Here is a 21,356-nt window from a genome sequence, read left to right as displayed (position 1 = left end):
GTAAATAAGTAAAACGGGATAGCAAAACAGTCACCCTTCCCACAGACACATTTAAAAGACTGCAGAATTCTACGGTACTATGATTATTAAATTGCAGCCGTTGAATTTAATAAGAGTAATAATAATTTGAAGCAAGCACAGTGGGGGAGAGAGAGGCTATTTATGTTTCCATCAGGAGAGCTTTGGGCATGACCCTCTGTGTGACATTATCCTGGCTGGTATTTGCCACTAATAATAGACGTCTCCTGGGGAGGGGTGTTGCCGTGCCCAGCACCTGACCCTCCCCAGGCCCCCCCCCCCCACGGCCTCCTCATTATTTGCAAATTATTATTTGCAAGGAGCCCCGGGGGGGGGGGCTTGGGCACTGATAGCAGGGTGGGGGGGAAGAGCGAGAGGCAGGAGGGGAAAGGCCTTGTCCCCAGTGGGTGGGTGGGCGGGTGCTAGGCTGGGTTTCCCAGCTGGCCTGGTCGACAGCGGCCTAAGGCATTGCAGATCCTTGCATCAGCTGCAGAATCCAAGCCTCTGAGCAGCTGGGCATTCCCTGTCTCCTCTTTCCCGCTGGGCAAACTCGGCTGCAGGGTCCAGCCTGGAAGGGGGCCACCATATATGGACACAAGGGAGTCTGGGCAGGGGGCAGTCTCTTGTCTTCCTCAAGCCCGCATTGCTTCGAGACCTTGCCGGCCTTGTTCCATCCCCTTTAAGAACCTAAGCAGAGCCTGTTGCATCTGGCTGGTGGCTCACGAGGTCAAACATCCCTGACCAGCTAACGGGAAGCCCACAAGCAGGATTCGAACGCAAGAGCCCTCTCCCCCTCCTGTGGTTTCCAGCAATTGGTATTCAGAAGCATTGCTGCCTCCCACTGTAAAGGCAGAGCATGGGCAACCTGGCTAGCAAGGTAAAAGGTAAAGGACCCCTGGACGGTTAAGTCCAGTCAAAGGCGACTGTGGGGCTACGGCGCTCATCTCGCTTTCAGGCCGAGGGAGCCAGTGTTTGTCCACAGACAGCTTTCTGGGTCATGTGGCCAGCAGGGCTAAAGCGCTTCTGGCGCAATGGGACACCGTGACGGAAACCAGAGCGCACGGAAACGCCGTTTACCTTCCCGCCACAGCGGTACCTATTTATCTACTTGCACTGGTGTGCTTTCGAACTGCTAGGTTGGCAGGAGCTGGGACAGAGCAACGGGAGCTCACCCCGTCCAGGGGCCTAGGGAGGTAGGGGGGTGCGGTCTGCCCCAGGTGTCATCCCTGAGCGGGGTGACAAAATGGCACACTGCGGGGGGGGGTTGGCACTTACCACGGGGCCTGGCCTGCAGCGCGCCCGAGCCACGTGTCTCTCCTGGGAGTGACGTGGTGGTTCGGGGCCCTGCGCTGCCCGAAACGTCAATGTGGGGTTTGTGCCCGCCAGGCGGACTCCGTGGGCCCCACGCCACCCCCCTAGGCGGATCACCACGCCGCCCCCCTGGGTGGATTGCTACGGCACCCCCGTGTGCGGATTGCCGCGGCGCCCCTGTGGGTGGCTAGCCGCGCCCCTGCGGCTCCGGGAGCTACACCCGTGACCCCGTTGCAGGGATTCGAACCGCCGACCTTCTGATCGGCAAGCCCAAGAGGCTCAGTAGTTTAGACCGCAGTGCCACACAGCATTCCAAATGTGGTTGCACCATAGATTTGTATAAGGGCAGTAAAGGCTCGGAGCAGCTCTATGCCTGTTCCTTTGCACCTGACACCCTGGCCTTCGAGTGCCCCTCCCATCACCCCCTCCTTCTCTCTCCATTGCTCCCCCCACTTTACGCTTTAAAAAGGCCTATATACCTTGATAGCACTGTGGCATAGATAATGATTCCTCATAATAATGATTGGTGGGGAATGAATCCAAAGGCCATCTAGGCTGACCCCACTCACCACCTAAAAGAACAAGACACCACCACTGTAAAACTAGGCCACGCAAACTATGGCACTGACAGAGAGGAGAGACGAAGGTAGGCAGACCAAAGTGGGCCCTTCTCCTCTGGTTTTGCCATCCCAGAGCCCACCAACCAGATACTACAAAGATCTAGCATTGCAGGGGATTGGAGTAGATCAGCTCCACAATTCTGTGATTCTATGAAGTTGGCAGTGAAACTCCCTTGGAAAATGGCTCTGTTGAAAGACAGGCTGTATGGGCATCTAATAATAATAATAATAATAATAATAATAATAATAATAATAATAATTTATTCTCCAGCCATCTGGGCAACTTCTAACAGAATATTAAAAACATGATAAAACATCAAACATGAAAAACTTCCCTAAACAGGGTTGCCTTCAGATGTCTTCTAAATGTCAGATACAGTGGTATGTCTGGTTAAGAACTTAATTCGTTCTGGAAGTCCGTTCTTAACCTGAAACTGTTCTTAACCTGAAGCACCACTTTAACTAATGGGGCCTCCTGCTGCTACCGCACAATTTCTATTCTCATCCTGAAGCAAAGTTCTTAACCCGAGGTACTATTTCTGGGTTAACGGAGTCTGTAACCTGAAGCGTCTGTATCCTGAAGCATCTGTAACCCGAGGTACCACTGTAGTTGTTTATTTCCTTGACACCTGATGGGAGGGCGTTCCACAGGGCGGGTGCCACCACCGAGAAGGCCCTCTTCCTGGTTCCCTGTAACTTTGCTTCTCGCAGCGAGGGAACCGCCAGAAGGCCCTCGGTGCTGGACCTCAGTGTCCTGGCTGAACGATTGGGGTGGAGACGCTCCTTCAGGTATACTGGGCCGAGGACAATGGATTATTTATCTGGGATTCTTGCATGCAGGGGCTGGGCTAGATGACCGTTGGCGTTCCCTTCCAACTCTACAGTTCTATGGTTCCTTAAGCGAGGGGATGAAGGCCAGAGCACAGGAGGGAGGGTGAATTATGTCCCTGTGGTCTCCTTGTGGAAGGGATGCTTCCTCACCCCACAAGCGGAGATCTCCCTAAATGGGGTCACTTCCCTTCCCTCTGACTGGACTCCCCTCCTCCTCCTCCTCCCTCCACTGATCAAAGTCAAACAGACATGCAAGCTGTCAACAGGTCCAGGATTGATGACTGTCGGTCAAATCCCCTCATCCGGCCAAGCCTTGGTTCCTTGTGTGCTGAGCTTGCTTCCCAGCCTTGCAAAGTGTCCGCTGACTCCAGCAATGCCGGGGCGTCCCGTTGCCAAAAGCCTGTCCCGTTTCGTAGCTGCGAGCCATGCAGGACCCAGCTGCTGGGCAGGCAAATGTCCGGCAGCTGCATCCAGGAATTGAGGCCCTTGCACTGACGCCATCGCTGCTTTTCGGAGGGTCGTGTAGAAGACACCTGTGCGGTGATCCCAGCTGGTCCGAAGCACATGACCCTGTTAGGTTTGTTGACTGCAGTGTGAGGTGGACAGGATCCAGGGGGAGACAGGGCTTCCTCGGTTGGGAAATGACACGGCAAGAGAAATGGGGTGGGAATCCTTCCCCCAGGCCTCTTCGTTTAGCCCAAAGAGATTGGCACACCACTTTTTAGTCCTGGAATCTCACAGAATCATAGACTTCTCGAGTTGGAAGGGATCCCAAGGGGTCATCTAGCCCAACCCACATGGAATGCAGGAATCGTGGCTAAACAATCCGTGACAGGTGGCCATCCAACCTCTCCTTTGAAACCTTCGGAAGGAGAGTCCACCACCTTCTGAGGGAGACCACTGTCGAACAGCTCTTAGCATCAGAAAGTTCTTCCTGATGTTTAGTGGAATCTCCTTTCTTGTAATTTGAAACCATTGGTTCAAGTCCTACCCTCCAGAGCAGGAGGAAAGAAGCTTGCTCCATCTTCCTCCTGACAACCCTTCAGAATATTTGAAGATGGCTATCATATCACCATCGTCTTCTCTTCTCCCCTGGGGCTTGTGCATTGCAAAGGAAAACCACAAAATGGAGCATGTGCAGAGAGTGCTTTCCTAGCAAATGAAAGCCATTAAATGATAACAAAGCAAGAAAGAATTTTTTTAAAAAATTCCTTCCAGTAGCACCTTACAGACCAACTAAGTTTGTTCTTTGTATGAGCTTTCGTGTGCATGCACACTTCTTCAAATACAGAAGTCACCAGACCCTTATATATAGTCAGAGGGTGGGGAGGGGTATTACTCAGAAGGGTGGTGGGAATGGGTGATTGGCTGATAGGTTTGGTAAAGAAAGGCAAGAAAGGTAAGAGGGCCTGGGAATTATGCTCCCTTCCCTGTTGCTGCAAAATGTCATATTGTCTTCTGGTGGAGGCTGCTGTTCTGGGTGGCGGTGGAAGAGAGTGCCCCAGAGCATGTGCAGAGACCCCTTTCCTCAGCATATGTGGTGATCCTTCAGGTGCCTGCATCAAATATCTGTCTATGTCACACACACACACACACACACAAACGTTGGGCCTTCTCGGTAGTGGCACCTGCCCTGTGGAACGCCCTTCCGGCAGATGTCAAGGCAATAAGCAACTATTTTACTTTTAAAAGACAACTGAAGGCGGCCCTGTTTAGGGAATTTTTAAGGTTTGATGCTGTATTGTTTTTAATATTCAGTTGGAAGCCGCCCAGAGGGGCTGGGGAAACCCAGCCAGATGGGCAGGGTATAAATCAGAAATTATTATTATTATTATCTGTAAGAAATAATTCCAAAGCTCATAACACGCCAAACCAAATATTGCAAAATAGTGTGGAAGCTTTTAGTTTCTTCACAGTCCTTCAACAGGCCAGCAAGAAAATGGAACAGTGAGATGGGATGGGAAGCAGGCAGGGAGGAAAAAATGTTGGCCTGAATTTCCATGTTTTCAACAGCCAAAAAAAAAAAAAAACCCTCCCCCCTCCTCCCTTTTCCCATCAAGCCTGATGAAGATTTCTGGAGGGATCGGAAGCTATTTTGTGATATTTCCTTTTGTGATATTTTGGCTGGCCTAATAAAGGTATGCATTGCATCATCAGTTACAACCATTTATCACCTGCCACCCTCTCCAAGTTCCCAGGGCAGCTACAACAAAAAAGCAATGCTAAAAAAAAGTTTAAAACAAAATGACAGAAATACGTTGGGTTACATCTCCTCAGGCCTCAGTATGGACTTAGATACCCGTGCAATTCAGGATGACGTTCTATGGACCAGATAAGTGGATTCTTTCCCACTCAATGTGTGCTTATTATTGTTTATTTGTTGTATTTATATCCCGCCCTTTTCTCCAAGGAGCTCAAGGTGGCGCCCGTGGTTCTCCTCCTGCTCCTCATTTAATCCTCACAACAGCCCTTCAAGGTGGGTCAACCTGTCAGGTAGCGACTGGAGCCGCAAGGCCACATCTGGTGAACCTCATGGCCAATTGGGAGGACATGAACCCTGGTCTCTCCCAAGGTCTAAAGCAGTGGCTCCCAAACTCAGACCCCCCCTCGCTTCCATAAACTCATGCCCCAGTGCCCCACCCTATAAAAAGCATTATTCAAAATAGCAGATTCCACGACCCACTGAGGAAGATAATAACACAATAAAATTCAAAGCAGGGGAGATTAATTGCACCTTTATTCAGATTCCAAACGATGTAGTTTAATTAATCCCAACAGTACAGATGAACTCAGTCGAGCGGTCCCCACCTTTCAAAATCTGACAGTCATGATATTCAGCAAGAGTCTTTATTTGGGAACTAACTCGCTGCTCGGCACATTCTCAATGCAATGGGTGGCCGCCTTGGTGAAGTGATAACCAGTTTCCACACGTCTGGCTTAAAGCCGCCTTAGCAGGGTTCTTAAATCACCACTTCCAGCGCCCCTCGGTTAATCCCGCCACCGACTGAACGACTAAACAACAACAAGCTCTGACCAATGCACAACACCACCACCGCCCTCCTTTCAGACGCCACAAGACTCTTTCACCTGCGTGGCCACAGAAGCGCCTCGTGTGCGTGCGCCAAGACGCACGCACGCGCCGCTTCCCGTGCCAGGGCGCAGGGATCCTTCCCTAACCTCTGCTTGCCACCCTCCGCCTCACCCCCGGTGCCCTGAGCACAGACAGAGCCCTGGAGAGGCTCCAGCTGGAGCTTGGGGGGGTGGCAGCCTGCCTTTGAGAGCTCCTCCTTTTTACAGCTGGGGTGGAGCTCCACTTTCTTTCCTTCTCTCCAGGACATGCCCTGATCCCGCTTCCCTCTGCCCCTTCCTGTCCCCCCCCCCACTTGGCCAGCCTCTCCCTCCCACATTTCGTCCATCCTCTTATTTGCTTCCAACTTCCAGGAGAAGCGGGTCAGAAGAAGGATCTCCCTTTCCCCTGCCATCCATGGAGCGCCCGGTCGGTGCCACCCACTTGGCACCCTCCGGCTTGGCTGATGCCCTCCTCTGCTGACTCCGGAGCTAGGCGAGCCTGGACCTCCCTGCCCCAGCACCCATCGCCCGCTCGCCGAGCAGACCCAGGACGAAGAGGATGCCAGTCCCTGGGTACCTGTTGGCAATCGCCCTCTTGTGCGCTCAGGTAAAAAGAGCCTCCGGGTGGCACCGGGTGGGGTCTGGAGGAGGAGGGAAAGGTGCGGGGGTGTCTTCCAGGGCTCGGGGCTCCTGCATGCCCTCTTCAAAAAGTGGAAAAGGGAAGAAAAAGACCAACCTTCTCTCCAGCACGAAGGTCTTGCCATATGTCCCAGGAAGCCTCGCCTCGCTGTTGCCGTGGGCATGTGCAGGCAGAGCCAGCGGGAGACGGGTGTTAAATCCCCCTGAACCATCCAGCCTTGCGCATCTTTAAAAAATGCATCTGGGGATCGGGGAGAGCAGGGGAGGGGGGAGCAGAGAGTTTGGAAGGAGGCAAGAAACTATTTCAGTCCCAGGCAGAGCGCGCCGTGGTCCTTGCAAAGGGGGATTTTTGGCAGCAGGGGCACGTATTTCTTCTCCGTATGGGGATGAATCAACCCGGCGGGTGTTCATTAGACATTATTAATTTTATTGCCTTATTTATCGCCTCTACTTATGAGCCTCCAGCGAAGGGCAGCTCTGCGCCTGTCCTGTCCAGAGGGTATTTCTCATGTTTAGCTTGAATTCGCCTTTTCTTGTCTGGTTTGGGTCCTGTTCTCTGGATCAGCCAAAACGAAATGCGCTCCATCGTCTACGCGACAGTCAAATATGCCAAGTTAAAAGTAGGGGGAAATATTGGGGAAATTAACGCCGTTTGCCCAGATATTTAGAAAGCTGGTGCTAGTTTTAATCTGTTTTTAGTCTGTTACGTTCAACTTTTTGAAAGACTCAAACTATTGTTGTCAGTTCCTCTTATTACTAATTTCATTGTTGCTGTTTTTGTAAACTGCTGTAAATCTCTTTTTTAATATACAGTTAAACGGTGTATAAATTTTATGGAATAATAAAATGCATAAAATGATTATAGACAATAATTTTTGCCCCCGAAAACCAGCCGATTGATTCCCTTGAGCTGAAGCTAACTTTTAATTGTCTTGTAGCGGTGGACCGCCATCTAGTGGCTTTCCCTGGTACAGCCGCTTCTAGATAGTTTTAAAAGAATTGCTTTGGAATTAAGTTACAGGTAGGTAGCCGTGTTAGTCTGACGTAGTCGAAACAAACAAAACTCCTTCCAGTAGCACCTTAGAGACCAACTCAGTTTGTCATAGGTATGAGCTTTCGTGTGCATGCACACTTCTTCAGATTGGAATTAAGGTCTACCTGTTGACACGTTCTGTGTGCGACACATTTCCATTTACCATTGTTTTTAACCGTTCGTTCAGCAACATCGTCTATGTTTGCTGTAAATCCACCTTTTCCAGGGAATTTCTTGCTCAGAAAATTACAGCAGGTGCCCATTCATTGGCAGGAGTCATCATCTGGGTGTGTGTGTGTGTGTCACACCTATAACAATCAAATTCACTATGAATCTGTCTCAATCTTTTGTAAACAATTTTTATTAAATTTTCCAATTACAAACCAATTATAACACATCAATTATTTCAACTTATAAAAATACAATCAATTAAACCGAATATTATGCCAAATCATACAATTTTTTGACTTCGCATGCTTCAGAATCTGGGGGTTCTAAATAACGTTTCGCCCTGCCATCCTAGTTCTAATGTCCAAATCTTCCTCATAGTCCATTCTATTCCCGATCTTTTCCCATCAAATCCTCTAGGTGTTATCTCCTCTCTTATCACAGCTTTTGAGATGAGCAGCAAACAAGATTTGAGACAAAATCGTTCTTCTGTGTGGGTTTTTTGTCCAATCCAATCTCCCCGTAAATCCCCTCTTAGACTGGAGCGCCTCTCCAGCCGCGTCGACAATCAAATACAAGCAATCGCCATCTTGAAAGACTCAGATCGTATTCCATCTTCTCCTCAAAAAGTCCATAAATCTGTCTCAATCTTTTGAAGCCCCACAAAATAGTCTGTGTCCTGAGTGTTTCAGAAAACACCTCCTCCCAGAAGAACCAGTTTCCAGTCTCAGACAAGATCATATAGAAGCACAAAATTGTAGAGCTGGGAGGGACCCCAAGAGCCATCTATTCCACCACCCCCTGTAATGCTACTTCTTTGCTTTCTTTTGTTTTAGATTCAATTTATTAATTTTATAAGAACAAAAAAAAACCCATAAAAGAACATCACAATCAAAAATTTAAATCATACATCTTAAATGACTTCACTCCCCCTCCTGGTTCCATTATTTTGTACTTATTCATGCACGTCCATAGAATCTTATATTCTTAACAGTTCAATTTTAAAACCTTGTTTATGATGCTACAAGTGACCTTTATAAGTTCAGCTAATGTAAAACCCTATACACAAAGCTTACAAAGTATGCATTAAACATCCCCCCCCTTTTAAAAACAACAACAACCAATGCCCTTTTCTTTCTTGGGTTTCAAAATATCTAATATGTCCTGCATAGTTCATTAATTTGTTTTTTTCAGATCCTCTTTATCATCTTCTTTGGTGGTGGCTTCTTCCTTCTATAGCATGGGTAGGCAAACTCAGGCCCGGGGGCCGGATCCTGCCCAATCGCCTTCTAAATCCGGCCTGCGGACAGTCAGCGTGTTTTTACATGAGTAGAATGTGTGCTTTTATTTCAAATGCATCTCTGGGTTATTGGGGGGGCATAGGAATTCATTCATTTTTTCCCTTCAAAACATAGTCGCCCCCCCCCCCAAGGTCTGAGGGACGGTGGACCGTCCGCCTGCTGAAAAAGTTTGCTGGCCCCTGTACTAAAGGGATGGGCTGGTCTTGGCCTGGCATCCATTCTCAGATGCAGGAGCAAAGTCTTTTGCACAGTACATTTATTAAGTCCTGTACCTTTCAAAATCATAGCTCCTGTTTTGTTTTGTTTTAACAAAAATCATTTTCAACATTCTATTCATATCTTTATACAGTATGATACTTCCCAGGCCTTAATAATTTTACATTGCCACCACATATGGTAGCGATGCTACTTCTTTATAGCATCTGGTGGGGGTGGCTGGGGGGACGGACTGGGATGACAATGCCAGAAGAAAAGAGCCCACTTTGACCTCCAGGGTTTCAGGTAGAAAAAATGGCATTTCCCAGTTGTACCTAGAAAGGCTGCAAGGGATAAAAACTGAGTCCTTCTGCATTCCAAGCAGCCCTTCACTTTTCATAGGCTCAACTCGCAGATTTGAAAGCCAATGGACTCAGCTTCCTACGAAGCTGGGTTCAGCCTTGTTGCCGTGGAGGGGGGGGGTGCTGAACTCTTTGCTTCTGCCTTGCAGTATAATAATAATAATAATAATAATAATAATAATAATAATAATAATAAAATTTATAACCCGCCCATCTGACTAGGTTTCCCCAGCCACTCTGGGTGGCTTGCAACAGAATTAAAAGCACAATAAAACATCAAACATTAAAAAACCTCTCTACATAGGGCTGCCTTCAGATGTCTTCTAAAAGTTATTTACAGTGGTACCTTGGTTCTCAAACTTAATCTGTTCCCGAAGTCCATTCCAAAACCAAAGCGTTCTAAAACCAAGGTACACTTTCCCATAGAAAATAATGCAAAATGGATTAATCCGTTCCAGACTTTTAAAAACAAACCCCTAAAAGAGCAATTGAACATGAATTTTACTATCTAACGAGACCATTGATCCATGAAATGAAAACAATAAACAATGTACTGCAGCCACACAATCAATCAATTAGTAGCTGAACTGGGTTTCACACAGTCAAAAAACCAAAACAAAAAAGCCGCAAAAGCAAAAACAAAAACGCAAAATAGCAAAAACAGACAGACCTCAGCGTAACACTCAAATCGGAAGCGTAACATTCAAAACGTTTGGCTTCCGAAAAAAGTTCACAAACCAGAACAGTTTGCAGTGTTTGGGTTCCAAGTTGTTTGAGTACCAAAGCGTTTGACAACCAAGGTACCACTGTAGTTGTTTATTTCCTTGACATCTGATGGGAGGGCGTTCCACAGGGCGGGTGCCATCACCGAGAAGGCCCTCTGCCTGGTTCCCTGTAGCTTCACTTCTCTCAGCGAGGGAACTGCCAGAAGGCCCTCGGAGCCGGACCTCAGTGTACTATCGCAGACCCCACCCAAGGGTACTCCTTTCTAACTGGTCCTCCGTTCACTTACAGCCGGTGTTGACTTCCGAGCAGCCAGCAGGAGGTGAGTTTCTTGTCCCCACCTTCCCCTTTCTGTAAAATTCCCTGCCTTCCCCACGTGGAAAAGGCACAACTTTCCAAACTGCAGAGTTTGCATCCAGTGGCAAGGAGTGTTTTGTTTCAGCTCTGGAGGGTTCGCCAGCTACAGCCTCTTTCGGACAGAGATGACTTGGCCACTGCCCTCCAGGCACCGGTAACTTTCAGGCTGGATCACTGCAATGTGCTCCACATGGAGCTTTTCCTTGAAGACCACCTGGAAACGTCAGTTGGTCCAAAATGCTTTGGCCAGAATGTGTCCTTTTATTTAAAATGCATCTCTGGGTTATTTGTGGGGCATAGGAATTCATTCATTTCCCCCCTTCAAAATATAGTCCTGCCCCCGACAAGCTCTGAGGGACAGTGGACTGCCCCCTGCTGAAAAAGTTTGCTGACCCCTGTATTAGCTCCATAAATTACCATATAGCATATATTCAACACACAAAAAACAGTGACCATTTGTTGTTGACAAAGGACAGCTGGACCCAGGTAGGTCACTTAAGTGCTGCTAACACAGCAAAAACAACACAGCAGGCAGCAAAGAGAGTCTGGGGGTGGGGTTGTGCCAAGGGCCGGAGGATCTGACCGCCCCTCTCCTCCATTGTCCTGCAGTGGTGCCCTTCGAGGAGGTCTGGAAACGCAGCTACTGCCAGGCCCGTGAGACCCTGGTGGACATCCTGAGCGAATTCCCCCATGAGACCGAGCACATCTTCAAGCCCCCCTGCGTCCCCCTCTGGAGATGTGCCGGTTGCTGTGGGGACGAGAGCCTGGAGTGCAGCGCCGTGGAGACCCGGACCATCGACTTGCAGGTGCGCCTGTGGGGAAAGGGCTGCCTTGCCCTGAGTCTTAGAACCACAGAGGCACCACGAAATTGTAGAGTTCAAAGGGACCCCCATATTGGAATGTAATATATCAAGTAAAATAATAATATTGGGAATAACTGGGTACACAAATCACCCTGTTTCCAGTGGCCCCTTAAAATATGCTTCACTCAGAGTATGCGCAGTTAGAAGTTGACCTGGCTAAGCAAAACACCACCAAGAGTGTAGGGTATTATCTCCCTTGTGTGAAACCCCTTACTAGCTGTATGCTTGTCAAAGCATACAGATGAAAAACAAACTGATGGGTTTCTTCAACTGAAGAACAAACTGTCTCTAAAGGCTTTAAACTAAAAATACTTTCTCCCACATCCAAAACCTCCCACAAAAACCTCCCACAAAACTCTCATTTAACTACCCGATAACTATCAGCAAACAAAGTAATTATACTAAGGTTTAACTAAAGGAATCTCTTAAACTAAGAACGAACAGAGAGTGACCCATAACGAAATGCATCAAACTGCAAGATCTAACAAAGAGATGCAGAAGGCTTTCTGGCAGAGCCTTATCTACAAAAAACAGAGCCCACGCCTGTGAGCAATTAAGAGAAACGCTTGCACCTGTTTCTCTTAAACAGACAGTGTTTACATTAGACCGGCATGAAAGTAATGACTATTCAAAACAAAATCCAACACCCCCTCCCGGTCTATTGTCTAAATACTGAACATTCGCATCTTACTTATATCTTCCCATATTTAGGTGCTTGCACAAATCACTGTGTTTCTGAAAAGTTAGAGGCTTGGTTAGACCGCCGGCTACATTATCTTCTGTAGGACAGTACTGAATGAGACCTCTCTTAAACTGTTGGCAAACATTTTGGAAACGTATATCCACGTGTTTTGTTCTGGATTTAAAATTTCCTGTCTTGGCCAAAGATATACAGAGTTGACAGTCTTCCCAGACCGTAATGGGTAACACACACGTTCCTTGAACATCATTAACCAAACTAATATAATATTCTAGCTCTCTGCATAATTCCGAAAGAGCACAGAACTCAGCTTCTGTAGAAGACAAAGTTATCAGACCCTGCTTCCTCGAACTCAATCCTATCAAGGAATCTCCAAATTTGATGACCAAACCGGATACTGATTTTCGGTCTGGCAAGTTTGCCCGGTCACTGTCAACAAAACAACTAATTAGTTCAGTTCCAGAAGATGATAGCTTTAGGCAAAAGTCTTTGGTGCCTTTTAAATAACGGAAAATACGTTTTACTCCAAGCCAATCATGTTTCTTTGGTTCAGCAACTGATCTACTGAGTATACCAACTGCATAAGATAAATCCGGCCTACTCCACACGGATAAATATAATAAGCTTCCTATAGCAGACTGATATAACTCAGGACTTTCAAACCTTACATCATTTTCAGATTGAGCACTTTTTATAAAATCTACTTCCATAGGTGTCCGCACACTTTTACACTCAGACATGTTAAATCTTTGTAGTAGTAGCTCAGTTTTACGTGTTTGGTTTAACAGAAAACTTCCATCCTCACTTCTTGTGATTTGCACTCCTAGGTACTCATGTATTTCCCCTAGGGTTTTTAATCTTAAAGTGACCTTGTAGCTGTTCTGCAAAAGTTTGAATTTGGGCTTCAGTTTCAGCTACGTAAATCATATCATCAACAAAAACCAAAACTAGTTCTTTTTATTATTATTTGAACCTCTTACATATAAACAATTGTCGGCCACACAACTTTTAAATCCCAAGCTTGTAAGCACATTATCTAGAAAAATATTCCAGTTTCTAGCCGATTGTTTTAGGCCATATATGGATTTATGCAACCGGTAAACTTGTCCAAGTTTTCCTTCTTTAAACCCTAAAGGTTGTTGCATATAAATTTCTTCTTCCAAAGGTGAATTTAAATAGGCTGTGTCAACATCAAAATGGTTGACCTTTAACCCTGTTTGTGCTGCATAGACTAACAGCATTCTCATCGTATCACTCCTAGCTGTGGGAGAGTAAACAGCCGTGCAATGGATGCCTGGTTTTTGCGTAAACCCTCTCGCCACTAAACGTGCTTTACATTGTGCTTCTCCCATGGCAGACCTCTTAACTCTATAGACCCATCTACACCCTACTGCCTCCTTGCCTTCGGGCAGTGATGTGACAGAATATACTCCAAGGTCTTTAAGAGACTTCATTTCTTTTTCCATTGCCTTTTGCCACATATCTTTCTCTTGTTTGGGTAAACTTAATACATCCTGATAACATTCTGGTTCACAGGTGACACAACAAACCCCTTTAGGACCTTCTTCCTTTTGTCTTGAACGTCTTTCTTGTTCAGTAACAAGCCTCCCATAGACATACCCCTTGGTGAGTTCCTGCCTAGGCATAGACTCAAGTATTTGAACAAGATTTCCCCAAGAAGAGTCTAGAGAACTAAGAGTTATGTAAGCTCTATTTTCATCATCTCTCTCAACGCCTACCGTCTGCAATTCTGCAAAAAGTGCAGCCAGCTTCAGTAAATGCTCCTTCACACATTGTCCTGGAGCAAGCTTTGTGTTATACAAAAAACGCGTTAGCCCAATTCTGCTTCCAGCAGTTTGTCTAACATAAATGTCCCTTAATGCCACCCAAATCTTGTTTGCTGTAACTAAATTTTGAACATGTGGTAGTTGGGAGTTCATAATACTCAAAATGAGAGTGGAACTGGCTATCTCATCTTGCCTAAGTTCCTCTTCTGTGGGATCATCATTTAGTGGGTTTTCAACTACCGTCCATAGACCTTCTCTTTTTAAATATGCTTTGGCTTTCAGGCACCACTGTGCATAGTTTTTGTCATTTAGCCTCTCAAAAGGAATTCCTTGAGAAAATGCCCCCTCTGCCATGGTAGGAATGCACACTGCTTACTCACAGCACTGGTTTAAACTACTCAGCGTTCCCTGCCTTTCAGCAGCTTCCTTTCTAACCAAATAGCCCACGGCTTTCTCAGGTTTCAGCTCTTTCACAGCTGCAGTGATTACTATGCACACAGCCACAGCCTCAGCCTTCCACTTTCTCTTTGGGAAGATAATCTATGTTTTTCTCTGGGATGTCTTAGCTACAAACTTCTATAAATGCAGGTCCCAAAACCAGCCTGCTGGGCCCATAACCTATTGGAATGTAATATATCAAGTAAAATAATAATATTGGGAATAACTGGGTACACAAATCACCCTGTTTCCAGTGGCCCCTTAAAATATGCTTCACGCAGAGTATGCGCAGTTAGAAGTTGACCTGGCTAAGCAAAACACCACCAAGAGTGTAGGGTATTATCTCCCTTGTGTGAAACCCCTTACTAGCTGTATGCTTATCAAAGCATACAGATGAAAAACAAACTGATGGGTTTCTTCAACTGAAGAACAAACTGTCTCTAAAGGCTTTAAACTAAAAATACTTTCTCCCACATCCAAAACCTCCCACAAAAACCTCCCACAAAACTCTCATTAAACTACCCGATAACTATCAGCAAACAAAGTAATTATACTAAGGTTTAACTAAAGGAATCTCTTAAACTAAGAACGAACAGAGAGTGACCCATAACGAAATGCATCAAACTGCAAGATCTAACAAAGAGAGATGCAGAAGGCTTTCTGGCAGAGCCTTATCTACAAAAAACAGAGCCCACGCCTGTGAGCAATTAAGAGAAACGCTTGCACCTGTTTCTCTTAGACAGTGTTTACATTAGACCGGCATGAAAGTAATGACTATTCAAAACAAAATCCAACACCCCCTCCCGGTCTATTGTCTAAATACTGAACATTCGCATCTTACTTATATCTTCCCATATTTAGGTGCTTGCACAAATCACTGTGTTTCTGAAAAGTTAGAGGCTTGGTTAGACCGCCGGCTACATTATCTTCTGTAGGACAGTACTGAATGAGACCTCTCTTAAACTGTTGGCAAACATTTTGGAAACGTATATCCACGTGTTTTGTTCTGGATTTAAAATTTCCTGTCTTGGCCAAAGATATACAGAGTTGACAGTCTTCCCAGACCGTAATGGGTAACACACACGTTCCTTGAACATCATTAACCAAACTAATATAATATTCTAGCTCTCTGCATAATTCCGAAAGAGCACAGAACTCAGCTTCTGTAGAAGACAAAGTTATCAGACCCTGCTTCCTCGAACTCAATCCTATCAAGGAATCTCCAAATTTGATGACCAAACCGGATACTGATTTTCGGTCTGGCAAGTTTGCCCGGTCACTGTCAACAAAACAACTAATTAGTTCAGTTCCAGAAGATGATAGCTTTAGGCAAAAGTCTTTGGTGCCTTTTAAATAACGGAAAATACGTTTTACTCCAAGCCAATCATGTTTCTTTGGTTCAGCAACTGATCTACTGAGTATACCAACTGCATAAGATAAATCCGGCCTACTCCACACGGATAAATATAATAAGCTTCCTATAGCAGACTGATATAACTCAGGACTTTCAAACCTTACATCATTTTCAGATTGAGCACTTTTTATAAAATCTACTTCCATAGGTGTCCGCACACTTTTACACTCAGACATGTTAAATCTTTGTAGTAGTAGCTCAGTTTTACGTGTTTGGTTTAACAGAAAACTTCCATCCTCACTTCTTGTGATTTGCACTCCTAGGTACTCATGTATTTCCCCTAGGGTTTTTAATCTTAAAGTGACCTTGTAGCTGTTCTGCAAAAGTTTGAATTTGGGCTTCAGTTTCAGCTACGTAAATCATATCATCAACAAAAACCAAAACTAGTTCTTTTTATTATTATTTGAACCTCTTACATATAAACAATTGTCGGCCACACAACTTTTAAATCCCAAGCTTGTAAGCACATTATCTAGAAAAATATTCCAGTTTCTAGCCGATTGTTTTAGGCCATATATGGATTTATGCAACCGGTAAACTTGTCCAAGTTTTCCTTCTTTAAACCCTAAAGGTTGTTGCATATAAATTTCTTCTTCCAAAGGTGAATTTAAATAGGCTGTGTCAACATCAAAATGGTTGACCTTTAACCCTGTTTGTGCTGCATAGACTAACAGCATTCTCATCGTATCACTCCTAGCTGTGGGAGAGTAAACAGCCGTGCAATGGATGCCTGGTTTTTGCGTAAACCCTCTCGCCACTAAACGTGCTTTACATTGTGCTTCTCCCATGGCAGACCTCTTAACTCTATAGACCCATCTACACCCTACTGCCTCCTTGCCTTCGGGCAGTGATGTGACAGAATATACTCCAAGGTCTTTAAGAGACTTCATTTCTTTTTCCATTGCCTTTTGCCACATATCTTTCTCTTGTTTGGGTAAACTTAATACATCCTGATAACATTCTGGTTCACAGGTGACACAACAAACCCCTTTAGGACCTTCTTCCTTTTGTCTTGAACGTCTTTCTTGTTCAGTAACAAGCCTCCCATAGACATACCCCTTGGTGAGTTCCTGCCTAGGCATAGACTCAAGTATTTGAACAAGATTTCCCCAAGAAGAGTCTAGAGAACTAAGAGTTATGTAAGCTCTATTTTCATCATCTCTCTCAACGCCTACCGTCTGCAATTCTGCAAAAAGTGCAGCCAGCTTCAGTAAATGCTCCTTCACACATTGTCCTGGAGCAAGCTTTGTGTTATACAAAAAACGCGTTAGCCCAATTCTGCTTCCAGCAGTTTGTCTAACATAAATGTCCCTTAATGCCACCCAAATCTTGTTTGCTGTAACTAAATTTTGAACATGTGGTAGTTGGGAGTTCATAATACTCAAAATGAGAGTGGAACTGGCTATCTCATCTTGCCTAAGTTCCTCTTCTGTGGGATCATCATTTAGTGGGTTTTCAACTACCGTCCATAGACCTTCTCTTTTTAAATATGCTTTGGCTTTCAGGCACCACTGTGCATAGTTTTTGTCATTTAGCCTCTCAAAAGGAATTCCTTGAGAAAATGCCCCCTCTGCCATGGTAGGAATGCACACTGCTTACTCACAGCACTGGTTTAAACTACTCAGCGTTCCCTGCCTTTCAGCAGCTTCCTTTCTAACCAAATAGCCCACGGCTTTCTCAGGTTTCAGCTCTTTCACAGCTGCAGTGATTACTATGCACACAGCCACAGCCTCAGCCTTCCACTTTCTCTTTGGGAAGATAATCTATGTTTTTCTCTGGGATGTCTTAGCTACAAACTTCTATAAATGCAGGTCCCAAAACCAGCCTGCTGGGCCCATAACCTATTGGAATGTAATATATCAAGTAAAATAATAATATTGGGAATAACTGGGTACACAAATCACCCTGTTTCCAGTGGCCCCTTAAAATATGCTTCACGCAGAGTATGCGCAGTTAGAAGTTGACCTGGCTAAGCAAAACACCACCAAGAGTGTAGGGTATTATCTCCCTTGTGTGAAACCCCTTACTAGCTGTATGCTTATCAAAGCATACAGATGAAAAACAAACTGATGGGTTTCTTCAACTGAAGAACAAACTGTCTCTAAAGGCTTTAAACTAAAAATACTTTCTCCCACATCCAAAATCTCCCACAAAAACCTCCCACAAAACTCTCATTAAACTACCCGATAACTATCAGCAAACAAAGTAATTATACTAAGGTTTAACTAAAGGAATCTCTTAAACTAAGAACGAACAGAGAGTGACCCATAACGAAATGCATCAAACTGCAAGATCTAACAAAGAGAGATGCAGAAGGCTTTCTGGCAGAGCCTTATCTACAAAAAACAGAGCCCACGCCTGTGAGCAATTAAGAGAAACGCTTGCACCTGTTTCTCTTAAACAGACAGTGTTTACATTAGACCGGCATGAAAGTAATGACTATTCAAAACAAAATCCAACACCCCCTCCCGGTCTATTGTCTAAATACTGAACATTCGCATCTTACTTATATCTTCCCATATTTAGGTGCTTGCACAAATCACTGTGTTTCTGAAAAGTTAGAGGCTTGGTTAGACCGCCGGCTACATTATCTTCTGTAGGACAGTACTGAATGAGACCTCTCTTAAACTGTTGGCAAACATTTTGGAAACGTATATCCACGTGTTTTGTTCTGGATTTAAAATTTCCTGTCTTGGCCAAAGATATACAGAGTTGACAGTCTTCCCAGACCGTAATGGGTAACACACACGTTCCTTGAACATCATTAACCAAACTAATATAATATTCTAGCTCTCTGCATAATTCCGAAAGAGCACAGAACTCAGCTTCTGTAGAAGACAAAGTTATCAGACCCTGCTTCCTCGAACTCAATCCTATCAAGGAGTCTCCAAATTTGATGACCAAACCGGATACTGATTTTCAGTCTGGCAAGTTTGCCCAGTCACTATCAACAAAACAACTAATTAGTTCAGTTCCAGAAGATGATAGCTTTAGGCAAAAATCTTTGGTGCCTTTTAAATAACGGAAAATACGTTTTACTCCAAGCCAATCATGTTTCTTTGGTTCAGCAACTGATCTACTGAGTATACCAACTGCATAAGATAAATCCGGCCTACTCCACACGGATAAATATAATTAGCTTCCTATAGCAGACTGATATAACTCAGGACTTTCAAACCTTACATCATTTTCAGATTGAGCACTTTTTATAAAATCTACTTCCATAGGTGTCCGCACACTTTTACACTCAGACATGTTAAATCTTTGTAGTAGTAGCTCAGTTTTAAGTGTTTGGTTTAACAGAAAACTTCCATCCTCACTTCTTGTGATTTGCACTCCTAGGTACTCATGTATTTCCCCTAGGTTTTTAATCTTAAAGTGACCTTGTAGCTGTTCTGCAAAAGTTTGAATTTGGGCTTCAGTTTCAGCTACGTAAATCATATCATCAACAAAAACCAAAACTAGTTCTTTTTTTATTATTTGAACCTCTTTCATATAAACAATTGTCGGCCACACAACTTTTAAATCCCAAGCTTGTAAGCACATTATCTAGAAAAATATTCCAGTTTCTAGCCGATTGTTTTAGGCCATATGTGGATTTATGCAACCGGTAAACTTGTCCAAGTTTTCCTTCTTTAAACCCTAAAGGTTGTTGCATATAAATTTCTTCTTCCAAAGGTGAATTTAAATAGGCTGTGTCAACATCAAAATGGTTGACCTTTAACCCTGTTTGTGCTGCATAGACTAACAGCATTCTCATCGTATCACTCCTAGCTGTGGGAGAGTAAACAGCCGTGTAATGGATGCCTGGTTTTTGCGTAAACCCTCTCGCCACTAAACGTGCTTTACATTGTGCTTCTCCCGTGGCAGACCTCTTAACTCTATAGACCCATCTACACTGCCTCCTTGCCTTCGGGCAGTGATGTGACAGAATATACTCCAAGGTCTTTAAGAGACTTCATTTCTTTTTCCATTGCCTTTTGCCACATATCTTTCTCTTGTTTGGGTAAACTTAATACATCCTGATAACATTCTGCTTCACAGGTGACACAACAAACCCCTTTAGAACCTTCTTCCTTTTGTCTTGAACGTCTTTCTTGTTCAGTAACAAGCCTCCCATAGACATACCCCTTGGTGAGTTCCTGCCTAGGCATAGACTCAAGTATTTGAACAAGATTTCCCCAAGAAGAGTCTAGAGAACTAAGAGTTATGTAAGCTCTATTTTCATCATCTCTCTCAACGCCTACTGTCTGCAATTCTGCAAAAAGTGCAGTCAGCTTCAGTAAATGCTCCTTCACACATTGTCCTGGAGCAAGCTTTGTGTTATACAAAACACGTGTTAGCCCAATTCTGCTTCCAGCAGTTTGTCTAACATAAATGTCCCTTAATGCCACCCAAATCTTGTTTGCTGTAACTAAATTTTGAACATGTGGTAGTTGGGAGTTCATAATACTCAAAATGAGAGTGGAACTGGCTATCTCATCTTGCCTAAGTTCCTCTTCTGTGGGATCATCATTTAGTGGGTTTTCAACTACCGTCCATAGACCTTCTCTTTTTAAATATGCTTTGGCTTTCAGGCACCACTGTGCATAGTTTTTGTCATTTAGCCTCTCAAAAGGAATTCCTTGAGAAAATGCCCCCTCTGCCATGGTAGGAATGCACACTGCTCACTCACAGCACTGGTTTAAACTACTCAGCGTTCCCTGCCTTTCAGCAGCTTCCTTTCTAACCAAATAGCCCACGGCTTTCTCAGGTTTCAGCTCTTTCACAGCTGCAGTAATTACTATGCACACAGCCACAGCCTCAGCCTTCCACTTTCTCTGTGGGAAGATAATCTATGTTTTTCTCTGGGATGTCTTAGCTACAAACTTCTATAAATGCAGGTCCCAAAACCAGCCTGCTGGGCCCATAACCTATTGGAATGTAATATATCAAGTAAAATTGGGAATAACTGGGTACACAAATCACCCTGTTTCCAGTGGCCCCTTAAAATATGCTTCACGCAGAGTATGCGCAGTTAGAAGTTGACCTGGCTAAGCAAAACACCACCAAGAGTGTAGGGTATTATCTCCCTTGTGTGAAACCCCTTACTAGCTGTATGCTTGTCAAAGCATACAGATGATAAACAAACTGATGGGTTTCTTCAACTGAAAAACAAACTGTCTCTAAAGGCTTTAAACTAAAAATAAATACTTTCTCCCACATCCAAAACCTCCCACAAAACTCTCATTAAACTACCCGATAACTATCAGCAAACAAAGTAATTATACTAAGGTTTAACTAAAGGAATCTCTTAAACTAAGAACGAACAGAGAGTGACCCATAACGAAATGCATCAAACTACAAGATCTAACAAAGAGAGATGCAGAAGGCTTTCTGGCAGAGCCTTATCTACAAAAAACAGAGCCCACGCCTGTGAGCAATTAAGAGAAACGCTTGCACCTGTTTCTCTTAAACAGACAGTGTTTACATTGCGACAAGAGTTAGAAGAGTAATGGCGTCAGCAATGACCAGCGAAGGAGTTTGA

General features: G+C 44.7%; 1 protein-coding gene across 2 annotated transcripts in view; it reads left to right on the top strand.

Moving 5' to 3' along the window:
• Positions 1-21,356, top strand: part of LOC132592279 (snake venom vascular endothelial growth factor toxin HF) — a 55,107-nt gene that overhangs the window by 26,584 nt on the left and 7,167 nt on the right. The window contains exons 1-4 of one of the 2 annotated variants that reach the window (XM_088672828.1): positions 5,196-5,256; positions 6,222-6,456; positions 10,562-10,592; positions 11,237-11,433. In XM_088672828.1, coding sequence (XP_088528954.1) covers positions 6,409-6,456; positions 10,562-10,592; positions 11,237-11,433 — 276 coding nt within the window. In that variant the 5' untranslated portion in view covers positions 5,196-5,256; positions 6,222-6,408. Of the gene's footprint in view, positions 1-5,195; positions 5,257-6,221; positions 6,457-10,561; positions 10,593-11,236; positions 11,434-21,356 lie in introns of those variants that run through there. The other variant, XM_060275484.2, reaches the window with a different exon arrangement.

This window comes from Zootoca vivipara, chromosome 6 (assembly GCF_965207765.1).
Source record: "Zootoca vivipara chromosome 6, rZooViv2.hap1.1, whole genome shotgun sequence".
Taxonomy (NCBI): domain Eukaryota; kingdom Metazoa; phylum Chordata; class Lepidosauria; order Squamata; family Lacertidae; genus Zootoca; species Zootoca vivipara.
Note: the sequence above shows the minus strand (reverse complement) of the source record. Positions and strands in the feature narration are given on the sequence as shown.